This window comes from Actinia tenebrosa, unplaced genomic scaffold, assembly GCF_029948245.1.
Source record: "Actinia tenebrosa isolate PJP-AT-01 unplaced genomic scaffold, QUT_ActTen_1.0 PGA_scaffold0__85_contigs__length_37466705, whole genome shotgun sequence".
Lineage (NCBI taxonomy): Eukaryota > Metazoa > Cnidaria > Anthozoa > Actiniaria > Actiniidae > Actinia > Actinia tenebrosa.
In genome coordinates, this window is record NW_028292569.1 from 5,826,811 (window position 1) to 5,846,313 (window position 19,503).

Sequence of the window (19,503 nt, forward strand, 5' to 3'; positions counted from 1 at the left end):
GGAAATACACCTTATAATAATACTGGACTTGGATAAGAAAAGTATCAAGGCCCGTGTATGAATATTGCTGTATTGCTTTGTGTTGGTTTCTTGAACTTATAATTTACTTCAATTAAACTGAAACTGCAAACATTAATAAATTTTTACACTCTATTATAAATTTATTAATTTTTATGCTCACCTTTTGAGTATGCATACTATATATATAAGTGTCATCCAAAGATATTTATATATCTTTTATAAATACTTGAACATTAAAATCTAAATTGATATCTTTAAACTCGTAAGTTAAGCTTCAGAACAAATAATTCTACGCTTTTCTCTTAAATAATAATGTTAAAGAGAACTTGGGAAAACAACAGAGTAGTTCCCTTCCCCCTTCTTACTAAACTCCACTGAGTAACAACTCTATAAGGCCATTTTTAGGCAATTCAAAGTTTTTTGAATGGATTGGAGTGCTGTCAATGACTCATGAACAATAAAATCATTTCACTTGAGAATTACCAGCTTTAGACAATTTTACAGTACACAAGAATATGTCATTTAAATAAACAGGGCACCCACAGGGGAACAAAATTCTGTTCCAATGTGACATTACTTTGATTTCCCATGCCACACAAAACAATAAAATAGCAATAAAAATGATCCACTCATATAACAAAATGATGAAAATTCATGAAATAACCCTTATCACCCTGTACTGAGACAATGGGGGTAATGGCCAATAGACTTCTTTAGCTTTGTTGTTTGTTGTGCACATTTCAGACCATGTGATGCCACTTTTGGGGGTTGATTCATTCATATGCAAATATTTTAACATGTAAGTCATAAAAGAACAATTCTCAGGGGAATGTCGTGATCTGGAATGGGCAATTTATATATGAAGCTAAAGAGGTCTATTCAAAGAGTCATTCCCAATTTTCCATTTTCTCTAGATATCTGTACACGTTTTTCATTTCTTGATGCTTTTCTTGATTTACTACTTCCACTGGCCATGAGCACACTAGCTTTTGCTTTAGACCAAGATGAGCCACTAGACTTTCTTCTTTGTCGACTTTCAGAGTTTCTTTGGCTTGCATTGCTCTCTGGCCTACTGAGACGTTCTAAAAGATATCACTAAATTAACATTATCTTAAGATTGAAAAGGTCATTTATGGGTCATTTAAAGTAATTTATATGTCCTATAGACCTTTTGGGCTCGGGGGTAATGCCGTTTCCATTACAGACCACTTATTATTTCTTAGAGTTTATTTTCTTTCTTTAAAGGTTGTGCATAAAAAAACGCATTAAAAATTTTTAAGCATATAAATTTCATTTTTCCTAGTTTACTATACAAATCTCAATGCAAACCTTTATAACCTTTAAATATTAAAGTTTAAACCTTGGGTAAGGATAGTGCTAGTATACATATATACATATATTATACAAACCTCTAAAAGAAGATGTTACCACCTCTATGTTATTCAGCATGGGCGTATATAATGGACTCTCTGATCCCTCTTTTTCTATGATTAATATAATTATGATAATAATTATTATTATTAATTAATCAAATATATGATTAAACCAAACTCAGCAAAATGTACTTCTTAGCCCCCCCCCCCCCCCCCCCCCCCTCAAGATTTTAAAAAGTTACTGCTGTTCCTGAGCCCAGGTGGTCTAGCCATGCGAGGGCACAAGAGATCTAATCATTTTAGTATCAATAGACTAATAGTCAGAAAAATAAATGGATACAAATAATTCTGGAATAATGGCAGTTTGAATAATTTATTTTTTTCATAGTTTGATAAGTTTAGCTTTTGATAATATATTTAAAATGAATACAAACGATACTAGTCATAGTTTGGTTTTCAAAGCCAGCACTTTTCACTAAAAGTAGGAGTGGTCCATCACTAATAGACAACTAGTAGCTCAGCCAATCAGAGCACAGAATTTGTGATAGAACAATAGTAGATTTATACCAAAACGCTTTAGAATCTTAATTTGGGTAAAATGTTTTAATTTTTATTTCTTTTATTCAAAGGCTCTTAATAAAAGTAATGGATGACAAAAATCTTGTAATATCATTGCTTTTTTTTTACTTTAATTTTCCATTTTAAATGACTTTTTTTTCTTTCATTTCTTCACCTTTACCCATTTTAAGCACATTTCTTTAACTCTCTCTTTTCATTCTGATTTTTTAGCCCACAAAGATGGAGTTCATAATTGACGTCAGTGATCCCTTCTAGATAAAAAATGTAACATCACTGTGCCTTTAGAGTTCTTTTAGAGTTGATAATCCCAATGATAAACAAATCAAATCACCGTGTCATTAATTTGTTGTTAAAGATTAACTTACTTTCTACTCTGATAAGCACAAAAGTTCCTCTAGGTTTTAGAACATCGTTTGCATATTTTCTACCATGTTCTATAAGATTTTGAACATTGCCAAGTTCATCTGACAAGTCCACAGTAACTAGAAACAAAAAACAGTTTTCATGACAACAAATTGGTATTGTAAACTCCTAAACAATGAGAAACAACACTTATTATTTACTGATTTAATTGAACATGACAGCTGCGCCCTTTCAGACTAATGAGTTCTTTGCCTGGCTTACCGTCTTTGTCGCATTGGCATCTACGTTTTATATCCTCTAGAAGGTTCTTCGTAATACAGTTTGGGTTAAACAAGGCTTGCTCGCTATCTGGATGATAAGACATTAAAAAACATTCTTGTCAATATGATTGAATATCATTCTCTAAATTAACTGTGTGTGCACTCTGTGTGTTTATCTAGTACCATGAATGTCAAAAACATTTAGAGTGCACTGAAAAGTGATAGAATTTACAGCTTTTTGAGCGATACCTCCATACTTGACTGTGATAAACATATCCTCAAAGCTTTGACCACTCACGTTTGACTCGATGAAAAACTTTCACGGGATTTAACCTAAAACACCTAGTTTTTAGCTAGTTATCTCTTCCTAAAACACCTAAGATCAGTGTTTAAATTTGGTCCTCAAATTAAGGAATATTTGGCCCAAAAAAGTCTTTGTCATAGTCAGGACGACTCTGTATCCATGGTAAAGCAATTTAACAGCAGTACACAACAAAGAACGAGATAAGGAGGATTGAATTCCTGTAGAGTATGTCGTCATTTAGATCAATCAGTCTGGCTTATTAAATTACAAACATGTACGACAAAACTTGTCGATAGCTATAAATACTTTATAAATAAATTTAGTGTTATTGATGACAATGGATTGTGCATGATATGGGAAAAGAAAAAGGAAACAATAGGCCTATAGCTCTGCTAATTAGGCTGCAATATCTTTATTCACCTAAAATCAGGAGTGCGTTACTCATAAAAATATTTTATCAAGTTTATGAAGCGTCCATTTTTCTTTAAATACAGTTGCTGCTGTTTAGTCTCAATATAAAATTTTTGATTTTTGGAAGAAGTTTAAATTATAAAAAACATCATTATTAACATGTGCCTTGCCTTTCAACAGAACGAGAGGGGCCCGTCCCTCTGCTCGCAGTGTAGCTCGTCCCATCTTGGAATCAGTACTTAGTCGAAAAAGTTGGGATTATTAACTAGAGCACCGACATATTTTAGCGTCAAATCTTCGCATTCAGCATGGATATATGTGAGTATTACAAGCGATAGTTTGATATCTGCTAAGTAAGACGATGAATTCTGCTTTATCACTTCGTCCTGGGTTGTTTTTTTTTTTTTTTTTTTTTCCGTTTTTTTTTTTGTATTTTTTTGTTTTTGTTTGTTTTTTTGTTTTTGTTTTGTAAAATTCTCAAAATCCTTGTTGTGCTACTACCATACGTTCTCTTATGAGAGCCTTTCGCTGAACAGGCGCGCACTCTTTACATAAGCTGCGACCTTCAAATCAAGTTTCATCGACTTCTTGTACCGCTGGCCACCTGCGCAGCTAGATAGTTTGCTGCTATCGTGCAGGATGGAAGAGAATGACGCCAGACTTTGATGGTGGATTAAATCTGAACGCTGAGATCCTGTTCATGGGAGAAATTGACCGTTTATAACCTCATTGGATAACACAATTACTATAAATCCGTAGTTTCCATCATATAGTCCCAAGGTATCACGTGGAAATGCGTATACGGATAACGAGGTGAGATATGAATTTTATATATTTCTTCTTTCTGACTTTAATTTTTAAGTTATAATGGTCACTCTTCCCCAATTAAATAATTACTGGGGTAACTCTTAACCACAACCAACCTCGTTTACGTTTCTAGGTCACACACTCGTTCAATTGCCGTAGAAATAAACGGGAAGAAAGCAGGCTTGAGCAACCAAAAGAAAACATGCAAATGGGAGAGAAAGTACTATTCAGGTATTTATTGTATTATCAATTCGATACCTATCGTATTAGCCGTTCTAAGGCTGAGGAAAAACTGGGTCTAGTTTGCATTGCAATGCATTTTGGGGCTGTTTAAGGGATGAAATGGACGCCATCTTGGAAATATGTTGCCTAAAACAGCCTCACAATGCACTGCAATGCAAACTAGACCCAGTTTTTCCTTCAACCTCGGAAAGGCTAATAGTAGCGTGAAGTATGTAAGGTGCATATTAATTTGTTGGTAATTAAGTCGTCAATGCTGAATGATAGTAGCCTGCGTACAGACCCAATTTAACTTTCATTTATTAAATTCGGTCTGTACTTGACTCTAAGCAGCTCCTTGGAATTGAAACGAACATTATCAAAATCAACTGCAAATAAATCTTCATCTTTCGCTTATCCAAAACTCTTTGCGATCACATGCTGTATGAAATATTACATGTCAGTTGCCAGTTATTAGTTTTCGATTTTCAGTTGGCTCAGTTTACTTCGAATACATACGCGTCAGGTGAAAAAGAAACCCGAACAATTACGCAACTGGTTTTAAGGAAATTCTCTTTTTTTTTCTATGGTAAACCACAAAATTATGATACTTTTTGACATTGTTTTATGAGTAAAACTGGAGGGGTGTGATCGTGTGTATTCATAGCTGATTAGTTCAGTGACGCTTTTAATAAAACGTCTTTAGATTTAAAGATGGGCAACTGATCTGTCTGAATAATGTGAATGTTCGTGTACTCACCAGTGATCAATAAAAACGGTATCCAGGCAAACAAGACGCTCTAAGAGCGTTAACTGGGTTGCCTGGATTTTTTCATATAGAAACCGTCTTGCGTCAGGCCTTGAGTTAAGCATTCACATCTTTTGATTAATAAAGACCCAATAAAGCTTGTATTGCTTCTAAGAGTAGTTTCATATGATTATGTAGGCAGAGGCATTTAAATCCGTTAATAAGCGGTTTTGAAAATGACCAGCTCTCTGATATTTTTAATTGTAGTGGCGCAGGTTTCATTTTCTTGTGGTCTTAGACTGTTCAGACAATCTGCCCGCTCAATTCATAAGAAAAGTGAGGTTAACATTTATTTCATTTCAAGCTTTTCCCACTTTCATCGATTGAGTGCCATCAGTGGTTAATATTTTAAATTGTAGCGGCTTCTTCAATCAAATAATGAAAAAGCGCAGGCATTTTTGTATGGTTATAGATAGCGGTCTTCCCTGCAGTCATTCTTAGTGTCTTTAAGAACTGCTGCAGGGGAGACTACGTTTTAGACTGTATCCTATAATCAGACCATCGGACCGCTCAATTCATAAATTCATATTTTAGTGAAGAATTCATTTCCATCACGTTTAAAATGTTTATGTTCTTGCCAAGCTTTCGGCCATATTCGCCATCTTCAGGGCTACATGAATTAACTTACAACTGCGCGAGGCAATAAAAATGAAATAAAATGAAAATAAAATATCTAAACGTAGTGGATTTGAATCCTTCAATAACTAGCTTGAACATTGTTTTTCATTCCAAAATTTTTCCACTTAACTGTCATTGAAAGCTGCATGAGCACTAACGTCACTTTTCTAAAAGCCGTATTAATTCGAAATGGGACTTCTTTTCAAAACTGAAGAACGTCTTCGAGTACTATCAATACTAATATCTAAAACAGTGAAAAATAGTTGGTTCTCTACAGGTTACTATTTAGTCAGTAACTTCTACACTGGAAAGAAAAAATAACTCAAAACTGTGGTACTTTTATATATAATTCATTGCTCTCATGCTGGCTCAGTCGTGCTAATACACCATTCACTCTCGATTAGGCATCACATATTGTAAACTGCCATACCTTAATAGCGAGAAATTGGCGGGCAAGACTTGTAAATTCTTAGTAATTATTGCGCATGCTCAAATATATTTGCGCAGCCAGTCAAATTTGAGTTGGATTTTTGTCAAAGGTTAGCCTTCGATGATACAGTCAATTCAAAAAACGTTGTCGTCGACCGGCTCAAGCCTACGCGACTGGACCGAAAGGAATATGCCTAAAAATCACTGAAGCGGTTAAATATTCGTTCTGAATTAATTGTTCCCGCTAGTAATAAGATAATAATGGCGAGAAACAATCCATCAAATGCATGTCTTTGGGTTTAGGGAAAGGAAAACAAAGTAGTTATGATTCAGTTCACAATTTCGAAAATATAAAAAAACGTCTCCTTCAACACTTCCCGCTCGCGTACGAAGGTTCGTGCTGTAAACCAGGCATAACTAGTCAGATAAAATTATGGAGTCAACTCCGTCGGCTTTAATGATTGCTACCCAGAGTTCCTTTCGGTCCAGTCGCGTAGGCTTGTGATGGTCGACGACAACGTTTTTTGAATTGACTGTATACTAGACGACTGGATTAGAGTAAACTTTTTAATTGACCACGCCCTTTGTTCACCAGAAGAATAGGATTTCGGCTGGTTAAATTTTGCTTAGATGTTTGTACACCTACTTGCAAGAACGTTGACATACGAAAATAGAACATTAGTAATTTAGTGAGAAAGGAATACATTAAAAGACAAAAGAAAAGGTTCAGCTTCAGTGATCTTCTTTTGTTTTTTAATATAATTCCTATCCCACTAAATCACTAATGTTCTATTTTCGTATGTCAATGTTCTTGCAAGTTGGTGTATAAAGCTGAAATAGTGAAAAGTGAAATGCAAATTTAAAAAGTGGAAGCGATTAATGGCTTGATAGAGATTTCTTTGAATTTAACTTCGAAAGACATGTTTAAACAAAGATAGGTTAACCTGAAGTTTTGAGAGGTGATACCTTTGTCTTATGGAGGTATTATTTTTCACAAGCGGTTCAAATTCGTTTGGAACATTAATGGCTTGAGAGAGATTCTTTCAATTTAACTTCGAAAGACATGTTCAAACAAAGATAGGTTAACCTGAAGTTTTGAGAGGTGATATCTTTGTCTTATGGCGGAGGTATTATTTTTCAAGCGGTTCAAATTCGTTTGGAACATAGAATTAATTTACCTGTTTGAGGGGGTATTTTTTGCTAATCCCATGGCTCAGTGATCCGCGTTGGGATAGTGTTACTTCGCTTGTTCAGATCATGTTTGACTTTCAAAGCCGCGCTTTCGAGGCCGATAGTGCCTCAACTATTTTCCAACCACTTGCTACTTCGTTACTGAATCAAAACCATGCCGGAAGAACAAAAGAGATCGACTAATGACTCAGCAAATAGTTTCTTATATTACATCAAGAGTTTATGTGTCGAAAACAAATTTAAGATCATGATTTTGTCGCTTTTTTACTAATGCAATTCAAGGACCTTTTCGTCCATATTATAATATACTACTAATAATTTTCAATATTTTAGAGCCAATCACAAAATTCAGGGACTGTTCATTAATTATGCCTCGGGGGGGGGGAGGAAAAATCGAAAAAAAACCTTGGAAAAATTCACAACCCCCCCTACCCACATCTTGTTATTATTTTAAAACCGTTACTGAAAAAACCATCTCTTGATCATGAAATTTTTGGAAATTATCGCCCTATCTCTAATTTAAAGAATATCTCCAAGATTATTGGAAAAGTCGTTTCCCTTCAGCTAAATGATTATCTGTCTCTGAACAATCTCCATGAACCATTGCAGTCTGCATACAAAACATTTCATAGCTGTGAAACTGCTCTTCTTCGAGTACAAAATGATATCCTCCACTCCATTGACAATCGTTCTTGTGTTGCCATGCTACTCTTGGACCTATCTGCTGCATTTGACACAGTTGATCATCAAATTCTTCTAGATCGTCTCCATACAAAATTTGGCATTTCTGGCATAGCTCTTCAATGGTTTAAGTCCTACCTCACTGATCGCTTTCAATTTGTTTCCATTGATGATTTTTCTTCTGAAGCCCTTCAACTTGATTGTGGCGTACCTCAAGGTTCTGTACTTGGTCCTTTGTTGTATCTCCTTTATACTTCTCCAGTAGCTGATATCCTCCGAATACACAGAATGTCTTTCCACCTTTATGCTGATGACACTCAATTATATATTCCTTTCTCCTGTAATGATGATTTGTCCCTTAATGATTCCATGAATCTGATTGAAAACTGTCTATCTGATATTGATGCTTGGATGACTACAAATAAATTGAAACTAAATAAAGGCAAAACTGAATTCCTGTTATTTTCTTCGAAGCACAGCCCACAGTTAACTCTTCCTTCTCTTCAATTTGGTTCTGATGTGATAATGCCCTCAATGCATGCTCGGAACATTGGTGTCATATTTGATACGCATCTTACTTTGGTTCGTCATGTGAATAATATTTGCAAGTCTTCTTTTTATCATCTCAGAAACATTGCTAAAATAAGAAAATACATCTCTTTGAAAACAACTGAAACTCTCGTCCACGCGTTCATATCCTCCAAACTCGACAACTGTAACTCTCTGCTCTTTGGCTTACCAAACAAACTCTTAGATAAACTACAATCTGTACAGAATGCTGCTGCCAGAATAATCACTCTTTCCCATAAACATGACCACATTACACCTATCCTCGTTAATCTGCATTGGCTACCAATTGAATCTAGAATCAAATATAAAATCCTATTACTTACTTTTAAAGCTCTTCATGGCCAATCTCCTATCTATATCCGGGAACTCATTTCAGTGTATAAACCGAACCGTAATCTTCGTTCTGCATCACAAGTTCTTCTATCAGCACATTCTTATAATCTTAAATCTTATGGTCATCGCTCCTTCTCTGTGGCTGCTCCTGAACTCTGGAACTCACTTCCAATATCTCTCCGAAATGCATCAAGTCTTGCCTCATTCAAAACTGAACTTAAAACTTATCTCTTCAAATTAGCATATTCTTTGTAAATTATTTTATTTTGTCGTTGTCTTTGTCTTTGTCGTTTGTTTACTAGCGCTTAGAACAGATTTGTATTTGCGCTTTATAAATAAATATTATTATTATATTATTATTGTGACCTTTTAGACATACCTTAATTATTTGTTTCAACTCCCCCCTCCCTTTAAGTCAGCAAATACTATTAAAGCCCCCCCTTGCTTGTGTGATTTTTTTTCAAAGCCCCCCTACTTTTCCTCCAGCCTACCCCCCCTCCCCCCCCCCACTCAAGGCATAATTAATGAACAATTCCTAAAAAAAAACGGAATTCGAATTTCCAAAAAATGATTAGGAAAACGAAGTATTGCCTACAAAAATAAATAGTTAATTTCATACTTGTCATGTTTTAGACATGCAAATGGGCTAATTAAAAAAGACTGATATGGCAGGCGGTATTTTTAATTGAATTCAAGACTTATTAATATAGCTTACGTAATTCGCAATAACGTACAAAATAAACCATCTTGAGGCTTATCAAAGAGAAGTGGTCGAAGGCGTTTTGTAGTCTAGTTTTTCCGCCAACTGATCAAGTTGATCTTATTTGGGCTACACCCCCATTGTTTTGCCTTTTTATTTGTTCTCTCCAGAACATTCTTCCGATTGGTTGTGAGATGAGAGGATCTGGTTTTACATTTGGATATTAGTCAGTCCTTTGTGGCGTATCTAGAGGACGTCTGTTTGGTAGCTGGTAGCAAATCGAAAAAGGCCCAGGTAGAAGGCGATTAAAGGACTTCGATTGAAGGTATTCACTCAATACTACCCCAAAAATGACCCGGCCATCGACTAAATATCGCCGGGATAAGTCGCAATCTGATGGACTGTCCAAGTATACATGCTGTTCAGTTCTTTAGGGAAATCGGTTTATTTGAGCTACTCAGTGTAGTCAGTGAAACTTTCCCTTGTGATTAAAAGTAATTCTATCCATTGAGTAATACTAAAACAATCGGACAACTAGTTTCTCTTAAATTTGAACAGAAACTTTTGTAATTGTTAGCCGTTAAATTTCTCGATCCAACTTGTTGGTTTTTGAGTCTTTTTCTCGTTTTATTTTTCACTCTTTCTAATGACAAAAATGGTCTCATCGAGCATCGATGCACCAGCTTTAATTTGCTCTCTCTCGAAAGAAAAGGAAAGTAGAGCTAGATGGCCTAGATGACCAATTGTTTTTAGAGCTTTACAAAGAACCACGTCAATTAACATGCAATTTTGACATTATGATCCTAGCTTTGCCATAATACTAAGTAGGCTATTATGACCGCACATGATAGATAACATGACTGATTTTTTGCCGTTTATTTAGAGAAAAAAGGAAGAAAAAACTGAAGATAACGATAAATTATTTAAAATTTCAGCACTGCTTCGTTCTCATAATGGATTAAAAACGATTTTTTAAAAATATTAATATATCTTACACGGCAAGGCATTTCCGCGCGCAAGTAACGTTTATTAAATATGAGACAGTATTACATTAATATACTAAATATTTATAATATTAATGTTAGTAATATTAATATTAAAATGTTTTGTATGACAAAGCATTTTCGTGCGCAAATTACCTTTGCCAAATATGAGTGCAAATATGAGACAGTATTGCGCGAGTGCGCGCGCATACACATGCAGAATTTTTTTAATAGAACTCGAAAGTGATCGCCGAAGAGCTTATAGAGGCTACGACTTAGCTATTGGATATTATGAAGTGTATTAGAATATAATACCGGATCAACACGCCTAGGAAGTTAGTGAAGAAACGTTGATAGGATCTTAAAAACCTGAGAAGAGATTTAATTTGATCTTCCGACAATTAAGATTAAAGAATATTCAATTTTAAATTTAAGAAAAAAAAAAAAAAAATAATGATGATGATGATGATGAAGATAATGATGATGATACCGACGACTACAAGGACAATGATAATGTGATGATATTAGAAATAATTTTCCTTTAAGATAAGTATTATAATGTACTCAAAAGGAAAAACGGAATAAAAAAGAGAGTCCGTCAAAACATGAATGACGACCTCTCGATAAGCGCCGCGGTCACAAAACTCATGCGGAGAAAGGATACGCGTTTGTAATACCATGAACATCCTTTTTCAGCGATGCCATTGTTATAGGTGAAGATCTGGAAAAGATGATAGTGATGATGATGACAATAATAATAATGCAAATTTTCAATAAATGTTTTCCTCGGAGTCTCGTTTTGGATAGAACAGAACAGCTGCTGGCTTTTCGTTTCAAAAAACCTCCCTTCGGCGCCATCCCTCCTGTTTGCGTTTTTTTCCTTCGGGGTCTTTATTACTTTGTAAGGTTTACATATCAGTCCCGTGGGACTCGAAAAGGATAAACCGAATACCAGCGACAAAGAGACAGGTGGTCAAAGCAAACATCAAATTTACACATACAAACTAACAAACAGCGAAGAAAGAAATACAAAATAAATTAAAGAAAACGAAGTAACAGGAAAGGCAAATATTTAGAGTAAAGCCGTGTTTCTTAATGGTTTAAACTGACTGAAAAACCAGAACAGCATTAGAAAGAGCACCTTGACTATAGTGTTGAACCCCTACGAAGATTGATTGGTGTTGTAGTGTTATATCGGCCGCGAAAAACTTTAGTTGAAAACCGACAAATTTACAGACGTTTGTATATCTGGGGTATATGGTCTATATATAATGATGAATAATATTGAAGTCAGTTCATTTGCTAAAGCCCGTACCGTAGTATAATGTTGAGTGAAAGCTTGATGTCTAATCATTTGAAGTGTTTTTCCACCTACCGATTAAAGTACTTTTAATAAAACCTAAGGGATTGCTTTTAAAATGATTTTTCTTTAAATTTATGCTGTTTAAACACTGCATTACATACATAATTTACAAATGTGGGTCAAAGTCTTTGAAAAAAAGTCGATATCGATAGCCAGAAACGTCCTCTGGGCTGAGTCTCATCAAGATTATGAATTTACCTATTCATTCTGTTGCTTGATTTAAAAAAAGCATTTTTTTTTTCTGTAAATAAAAGATGAGTAAAGAGGAAAAGAAAATAGTCTTTTAAAGACGTGCCTTATTTTCATTTTTCCTTTTTCTTTTTTTTTTTTTTTTCTTTTTTCTTTTTGACTTTTCTTTGCCATGTTATCATTCTTTTACGCACATTTAATTAATTGGAGAAAAATAAAGAAATGTACTGTAAAATTTATATTTCCAAATTAACTCTTCTGCAACCTTCGCTTGACTGAATTGTAGAAAATATGTTTTGCTAATTTCTGACACAAATGACAAGAATCCTTCGAGTTTCATCTTTACTTCCCATTTTGCATATAAATTGTGGCTTATTATACATGTAGGACTAACTGGATTTATCATATTGTTTTTCCATGGGTTACACAGAGGATATTACATGGGCGCACGGAGATACGAAATTTGTCTTCGAGTGACACGAGAAGATAAATTTCGTGTCTCCAAGCGCACATGTAATATTCTGTTTATTATATAATCATCTATAAAATCAACTTTATAAGCTTTCTTTTATAATTAAAAAAAGTTTTTATTTATAAACTAATAGTTAAAATACACTTGGTAACGATACTTTCACATGTGAAAATAACATGTTGTTTTCACATGTGAAAATATCAGTTTTTCGAAAAGGATAAATATAGGTATTTTATGGATAATTATATGATAAAGTATATTCAGAAAATCCGCATATGACGGTTAAAAAAGATTCAGACACAATTTGGAAAGATTGTATTTTACAAATCAGTTGTTTACGAAAAATAAACTGTTTTCTGTAAAAGTAACGTGATTGAATTTTGGATTTTCGAGAAGTTTTAATTTTTTTAAAACCTTATTCTTCAGGTCATTTTAAAAGTGGGGAAAAATGAAGTGCCGGAATGATTTTTATCATTAAGATAATTGAACATCTACACGTATTACACCAGGGTTGGTGGATAAGCGAGCGTAGGTGACAAAATCCAATTAGGCTTTGAAAAAGTGATATTAATGGATAACTTTCCACCTAATGGGGAGTTAGTCAGGGTGCTCATTGTCAATATGGACCAGACGTCAGTGAAAACAGACGAGTACAAAAATACTGCTTAAGTGGAATTTTCTCAAAGGTTTTTTAAATCTAATCAGCAGAGACATTTAAATATCTTATCTGCATAAAATCTTGAAGTCTTTATCTCGTTCATGCTGATGAACACATTTGGCATGACCGCCAACAACTGAGGATTAGACTGTTTCTTCATTCCAAGGTAGCTTTAAAAAATCTATTACAGGATTGCTATTTCTTTTAGTTGGTAAGTAAGCATGTAGGTCGTAATATTTCATAGTTGAGTGTACTATTGCGGATTTTTTTAAAAATCTACGACGACTTAACAGCAACTTATTTCTTTGGGATGGCTAAGAGAACGACCAAAACGATTATAGTAAATAAACTCATACGCTGGATTACGCATCTATTTACGTTATGCTATTCCATACATTTCCTACCTTTTCCTTTTCTATTTTCTGTCCATCATAGTGAAATGTTCAAGCAGAATAGTTACTCGGGCTTTCAAAGAAATGCCCGAGGATATAAATTGGGCTTTATTTGCGTTCTGTCACAAATCGCAGTTGCGTTCAAAGCGCATGCGCAAGTTCTATGCGCGTGCGTAGTATGCGCCACATAAGCACATGGTCGAGTAATGGCGGAATTTTTCAAGGTTTCGTCAGAAGGATGACAAGTGTTCACGAAGAATTCTTTCGATTTTCTGCTATGAAGCCCGAGTTCACGCAGATATGCGTCTAGTTTGAATAGAAATATTAGACGCTTGTCGTAGAACTAATCTCGTTTATGGCAAACGTGGAACGTCAGTTGACCATCGAAAAATTGATTTTTAAAATTAATAAAAGGAATCGGCAAAAATCTCCAAGTATAGTAGATAAACAAAAGAAAATGTGTCTTTAGGTGAGACGGTTTGCAAGAGGTAAAGTGAAACACAGGAAAAAGATGAAAACGTGTTTGCCGTTTGCAGGGAAGAAAAAACTCCCTAATGACTTGAAAATGAACTCAGAAATAAAATGAGGGGACTCATTAAAAGGAAACATAAAAGGACTTTTATGACTGCTTGAAAAAATAATTAAAACTGAGAAACATACAATGCTTTTTGCAATTTTGGGGTAAAAGATAATAGATGTAAAACCCCTAAGGCAGATATGACATCCTGATAAGGTTTTCTTCATAGAATTAACTCAAGAACCACTGGGTGACATTCTGATGACTATGAACCATGCCAAACCAAAATCGTGAAGAAAAACATTCGGAATTTTCCACTTCGTCAGGGCGCCTCGATAACAGTGAATTATTGTATATTTACTGAAAGGTTTATAAATGAAGTATCAATTTATTGTGGAAAACTTTACCACTACGGCGTTAAAATGGCGACACATTAGACAAATGACGAGACAAATGAGAATGTGCTACAAGATACACAAGATAAGGTATAGGAGACTTAATAACATCTACGGTTCATTACGTGCATAAAGCTTAAAGGGGCACTTGGATGAAAATCGGTGAAAATTGGAAATGACTTTAAACTTGGTAAATTTATCTATATGGCCCCAATCGTAGCCAAGCAACATATTTCTTGACGGTCAAAAGTGGGGTGTTACAATTATCAGTTTTATTTAGCATCTAAATTGTGAGTAAATTTACTCAACCCTATTATTCTTTTCGCTTTTAAACCAAAATTTCTCAACAGCACGTGGCTCAGGCTAAAATTTTCACTAATCCGATTTACATAATCGTAATAGAGTCATATTATCCTCAAATACTTCAGTTATTTGGACTTTCAAAATTGGGGCGTTTTCATCCAAGTGCCCCTTTAAGACAGACGACGCGGTGTGGGTTAATGCATGAATTACAAAAGACTGCAAATAAATTCAAATTAACTCGAGCATTTTAAAATCCACAACCACTTGCTCGAAATCTAGAATCTTTTGATTCTATTGGACTTAATTTCAATTGACTGACATGATCTTCCTACCTAACTCATCACGTGGTCTTCCAGGTAATATAAATTGCCAGTATAATGGGATATGAAAAATACTTATTTTCCTAAGAACTAGATTAGATTGTCGGTTAACACGCATTTTCGGGAACCCAGGGGTAAAGTTCTGCCACTCGTTTCTCGCTCCCAGAAAAAAGTATGGTACCACAGACGCTATGAGAAAACTCGTACTAAAGAACCTGGTGATGGGAGCTCAGGTACTTGTTGTTCTTTTGAGAGTTCACCTAGGTTGTTAACCGATAGTTCATCGCTATATAATAGATAAGTAACCTGGATTAGTGTGAGGGGATTTCTAGCTCTAGTCAGTTGTGCAAAAGGCCAAGAGCAGTTTTTAAAGCGTATCAAGCATAATCGGTTTCGGCTGCTTTAGTCCTTTAAGGCTGCACAAGAGTGCAAACCATATATCCGATAAAAACTTTGTAAGAAAATGTGCATAAATTATTAAATAGACCTCAGTAGACTGTAGACCTACAAAACTACTTGCACTACTTGCTTCTTATTTTTGTGTGTTCATGTTAATACTTTGCCTTTCCTCATTTTACTCATCCTTCAAGATTATGACGTTGTCGTCTTCCATAATTTGCAAAATAAATTTATGGAGCATTAATAAATGATCTACTTAATCACTCTTGTCGTGCTTATCTCGATTACAAAGATATCACATACATTTTGAATTCTCATCTTTCAAGCTCCATTTCGAATTTTTTCTTTCTCAACGCTAAAGTCATCCGGCATCTAAAACCCAATTTCAATTTAATCTTACAGTCAAACCAGCTCATGCGTCATATTTGCAATGTTGGCTGACAATGGCAAAGCATTCCTCATTAGCTTCTCTCGTTTGGTCAACCAACATGGCGGCTCAGTGTTTTTTATATAGTCATCCGGCATCTAAAACCCAATTTCAATTTAATTTTACAGTCAAACCGTCATATCCGCAATATTAGTTGACAATAAAAAAGCATTCCTCATTAGCTTCTCTTGTTAGGTCAAACAACATGGCGGCTTTATATCCGCTCAAGGGATTTTGAGTCCCCAAGAATATGTCACTATTAATAAAATGCATTACGAAATTCAATATCGATCGGGCAGAAACGAACTGGGTTTAGATCTGATTTTATGACTTTTTTTTTCACCCAAATAATTAAATTATTCTCATTTTTTCAGAGGCTTCACTCAAGTGGAAAATAATGGCAAATAACTCAAGTCACAAGCCCTTTGGTGATCCGTGGGGTAGTCATCTGTTTGGTCGCGAGTTGGCCATTGTATTAACGATTCTTGGTATAATCATCTGTATACTGGATCTTATTGGCAACTTCACCGTCATCCATATAGTGCGAACGCGCATACACATGCGCACTACTATAAACTTGCTTATTGCCAATTTAGCAGCCGCTGACCTCCTCATGGTGATCGTGGTCTTCTATCTTACAAAACATTTCTATGTTGGTTTTAGATGGTTTGGAGGAGTACTGGGACAAGTGACCTGTAAATTAGCCATGTCTATCCAAATATTGAGCGTCATATGTTCAGTTTTAACTCTTTGTGCAATAACTTTCGATCGATTCTTCGCGATCATGTTTCCGTTAGCAAGGTTCATGACCTTTAGTAAAACCAAAAGGCTAATGACTTTGCTGTGGATTTTATCCCTTGCCTTCTGTATTCCACTTACAGTTGTCTCGATGTCTATCGTATATGGCGATGGATACGCCTGTGTTGAAAACTGGAAAGGACATGGACTAAATGGCCATGCTTACACCATAGCATTTGGGCTTGTTGGTTACGTAATACCACTCGTTGTCATGTCAACGCTCTATCTAATAATGGGTATAAAGTTATGGAGAGCTTCTACCCCAGGCCATCAAACTGCGGAAGCCATGAACAGGATCAAAAAAGGTCGGAGGAAAGCCACTAAAATGCTCATAACTGTCGTGGTTGTTTTTACACTTTGTTGGCTTCCTCTTCAAGTCGCCGAGTTTCTCAGGCAATTTGCGCCAGACATTTATTGGACTATTCCTTTCAAACTTTACTTTGTTTTACCATATTTTGGCATAGCAAACTCGGCGATAAATCCCTTTATCTACATTATATTTTGTGAACAATTTCGTGTAGAGTTCAGTACAATATTATGTTTTTCAAAATGTGTTGGATCACGTGACGATGTGCGGAATCGGTCCTCGAGGAGTGCCCCGCAAACGACAGGGAAGTCTACTTGTATCACAGAACTAGTGCAACGCCAATCCATAACAACGTCGTTGTGAGACACGTATTGAAAATTCTTACTATCAGTATATAGAACAAGTTATATATTCTGATATCTTTTGACAAGCAGAGAAAACTGACACAAGTATTGAAAATCCTTATCAGTTTCTTGGTATATAGAATGGCTTATATATTCTGATGTCTTTTGACTAGCTAAGAAAGATCGTAGTGCAACGCCAATTCATGACAACCTCGTGTGAGACTTGTATCAGAAAATCCTTTTTGGTTTATGTAGAATGGGCTATCTCAGCTAAGAAAGATGGGAGATCGAAAACTAGCTGACATTTTTTTGACAAGCTCAGTAAAAATAACTGGCTATAGGAAAAGCCCCTAAAATTGGGTGAAACGTCTTTTACCTAGCTAAAAATGACTGAAAAAAACCTTAAAACGTTAACCGCTGCGCTATTTATAAGAATAATTTTGGTCCAACAAACAAGTTATCATTCGGCGCCAATTCTGGCTGGAAACTCACAGGTTTATTTACGAACGAGACTTTAAGCCAAGGCTAGTGTCTACACAAGAAAAATTGAGTGCCATGAAGTAAGATTTCCTTGGTGCCTCGAGGACGTACTATAAAAAATAAATAAATCACTTTTATTTAGCACTAATTGGGGACACTTTTCGCTCACCCGCACTACCACTACATTCAATATTCTATGCACACAACGCTCAGCTCACATGTTGATTTTTACGGAGGGAGGAAACCGGAGAACCCGGAGAAAATCCTCGTAGCATAGGAGAGAACAACACATCAAACAAACTCAATTCACATGTGACGACCGCAGGGCTCGAACCAGCGACCCGACCCGTTGGACTCACAGCGTTGAAAGACGCTACTAATGTATCAATTTGTCTTATTGGATTGTCCAATAGATATCTGGTTGACAGTTTAAATGACAACCAACTACAACATCTTTTGTCATCGTACGCCCATCCATTTTATTACATAGCATAGAAACTTCCAATGCATGATAAATAGGAAGAGTAGACTAGCGACGAATATTGACAGCTTTCAAGCTTTCCTTTTCTGCTGTAAAAGTGTGACGTTATACAGAGGAAAAAGACTCCCAAATAAATAATTACTTCTACGGACATTTTTCCGTGTTTTTTTTCCTTCATAGCAGGATTTTCTGTTCATATATCTATTTGTTGAAGGTAGAGAATGAACCTGAGAATAAGGTGTGGCAAGATTTTAGGGATCTGTTTGTGTGATTAGACCCGGAAATACGTCACAACTTAAAATATAAGCCCTATAGACCTCCTCGGCTCTGACGTAATGTTGTCCCATTCAGACCACGTGTCATTCCCTAGAGTATGATTTCTTTGTTTTAGGTTTGCGCTAGGTTGCACATGAGAAGATACATGAATATAGATACAACTCAAACAAAGAATATTATTCTCAAGGGAATGACACGTGGTCTGAAATGGGACAACATTTCTACCAATAGATTTTTGAAACGCGATAAGTCCTGGACATTGCCAGCCACAAACCAAACCAAAACATTACGCTCGCGCGCTCCAGAGCCGAGGAGGTCTATTTCAGTAGATTTTGGGGCTGTTTATTAGGGGACGAAATAGACGTCATCTTGGTAATATATCCCATCATACAACCCAAAAAGCACTGCAATGCCAAATCGATCCTTTTTTCCTCTTAAACTCGGAATGGCCAATGAGCCGCTACTTAAGCCTGGTTCACACTAGCGTCGGAAGTCGGAAGCAACATACCGCGCAGACTCAGTAGTATACTTTTTTCATAACTAGATGAAAATGTAAAACTGAGTCAGTGTCTATGTTGCTTGGGATTCTCACGCTTTCCACGAGTCAAGTAAAATAACGATATAAATATTCCTACATATTGACTACCCTAATTCTCAACCTTGTATTACTCTATTAATACAAACGACTGCATGTAGTCACTACCCTAATGTATTTATCTGAGACATCCTATC

General features: G+C 35.6%; 2 protein-coding genes across 3 annotated transcripts; one reads left to right on the forward strand and one right to left on the reverse strand.

Annotated features, from left to right (window-relative positions):
* Positions 1–136: 136 nt before the first annotated feature.
* LOC116293916 (uncharacterized) lies at positions 137–11,371 on the reverse strand. The gene is made up of 5 exons (XM_031701413.2): positions 11,328–11,371; positions 2,598–2,684; positions 2,339–2,455; positions 1,431–1,505; positions 137–1,103 (listed from the first exon to the last, which is right to left on the reverse strand). The coding sequence occupies exons 1-5, from the start codon at positions 11,353–11,355 to the stop codon at positions 901–903; spliced, it is 510 nt and encodes a 169-aa protein (XP_031557273.1). The 5' UTR covers positions 11,356–11,371; the 3' UTR covers positions 137–900.
* On the forward strand, positions 4,123–18,642 carry LOC116293917 (allatostatin-A receptor-like). Of its 2 annotated transcripts, XM_089027421.1 has the most exons (3): positions 4,123–4,349; positions 9,838–9,992; positions 16,460–18,642. In XM_089027421.1, exon 3 carries the CDS (start codon positions 16,483–16,485, stop codon positions 17,551–17,553), a length of 1,071 nt encoding a protein of 356 aa, XP_088883547.1. In that variant the 5' UTR covers positions 4,123–4,349; positions 9,838–9,992; positions 16,460–16,482; the 3' UTR covers positions 17,554–18,642. The 2 variants fall into 2 exon arrangements, with proteins under 2 accessions (XP_088883547.1, XP_031557272.2); XM_031701412.2 differs by lacking the exons at positions 4,123–4,349; positions 9,838–9,992 and adding an exon at positions 13,459–13,543.
* Positions 18,643–19,503: the final 861 nt, after the last annotated feature.

Excerpts from the sequence above, each read along its gene's own strand:
- LOC116293916 (XM_031701413.2), bottom strand. The coding sequence starts at position 11,355 with ATGGCATCGCTGAAAAAGGATGTTCATG. Across the intron at positions 2,685-11,327 it reads GCTGAAAAAGGATGTTCATG|ATAGCGAGCAAGCCTTGTTT; the intron begins GTATTACAAACG and ends CTTATCATCCAG. Across the intron at positions 1,506-2,338 it reads TGTGCTTATCAGAGTAGAAA|AAAAAGAGGGATCAGAGAGT; the intron begins GTAAGTTAATCT and ends TATTAATCATAG.
- LOC116293917 (XM_089027421.1), top strand. The coding sequence starts at position 16,483 with ATGGCAAATAACTCAAGTCACAAGCCCTTTGGTGATCCGTGGGGTAGT.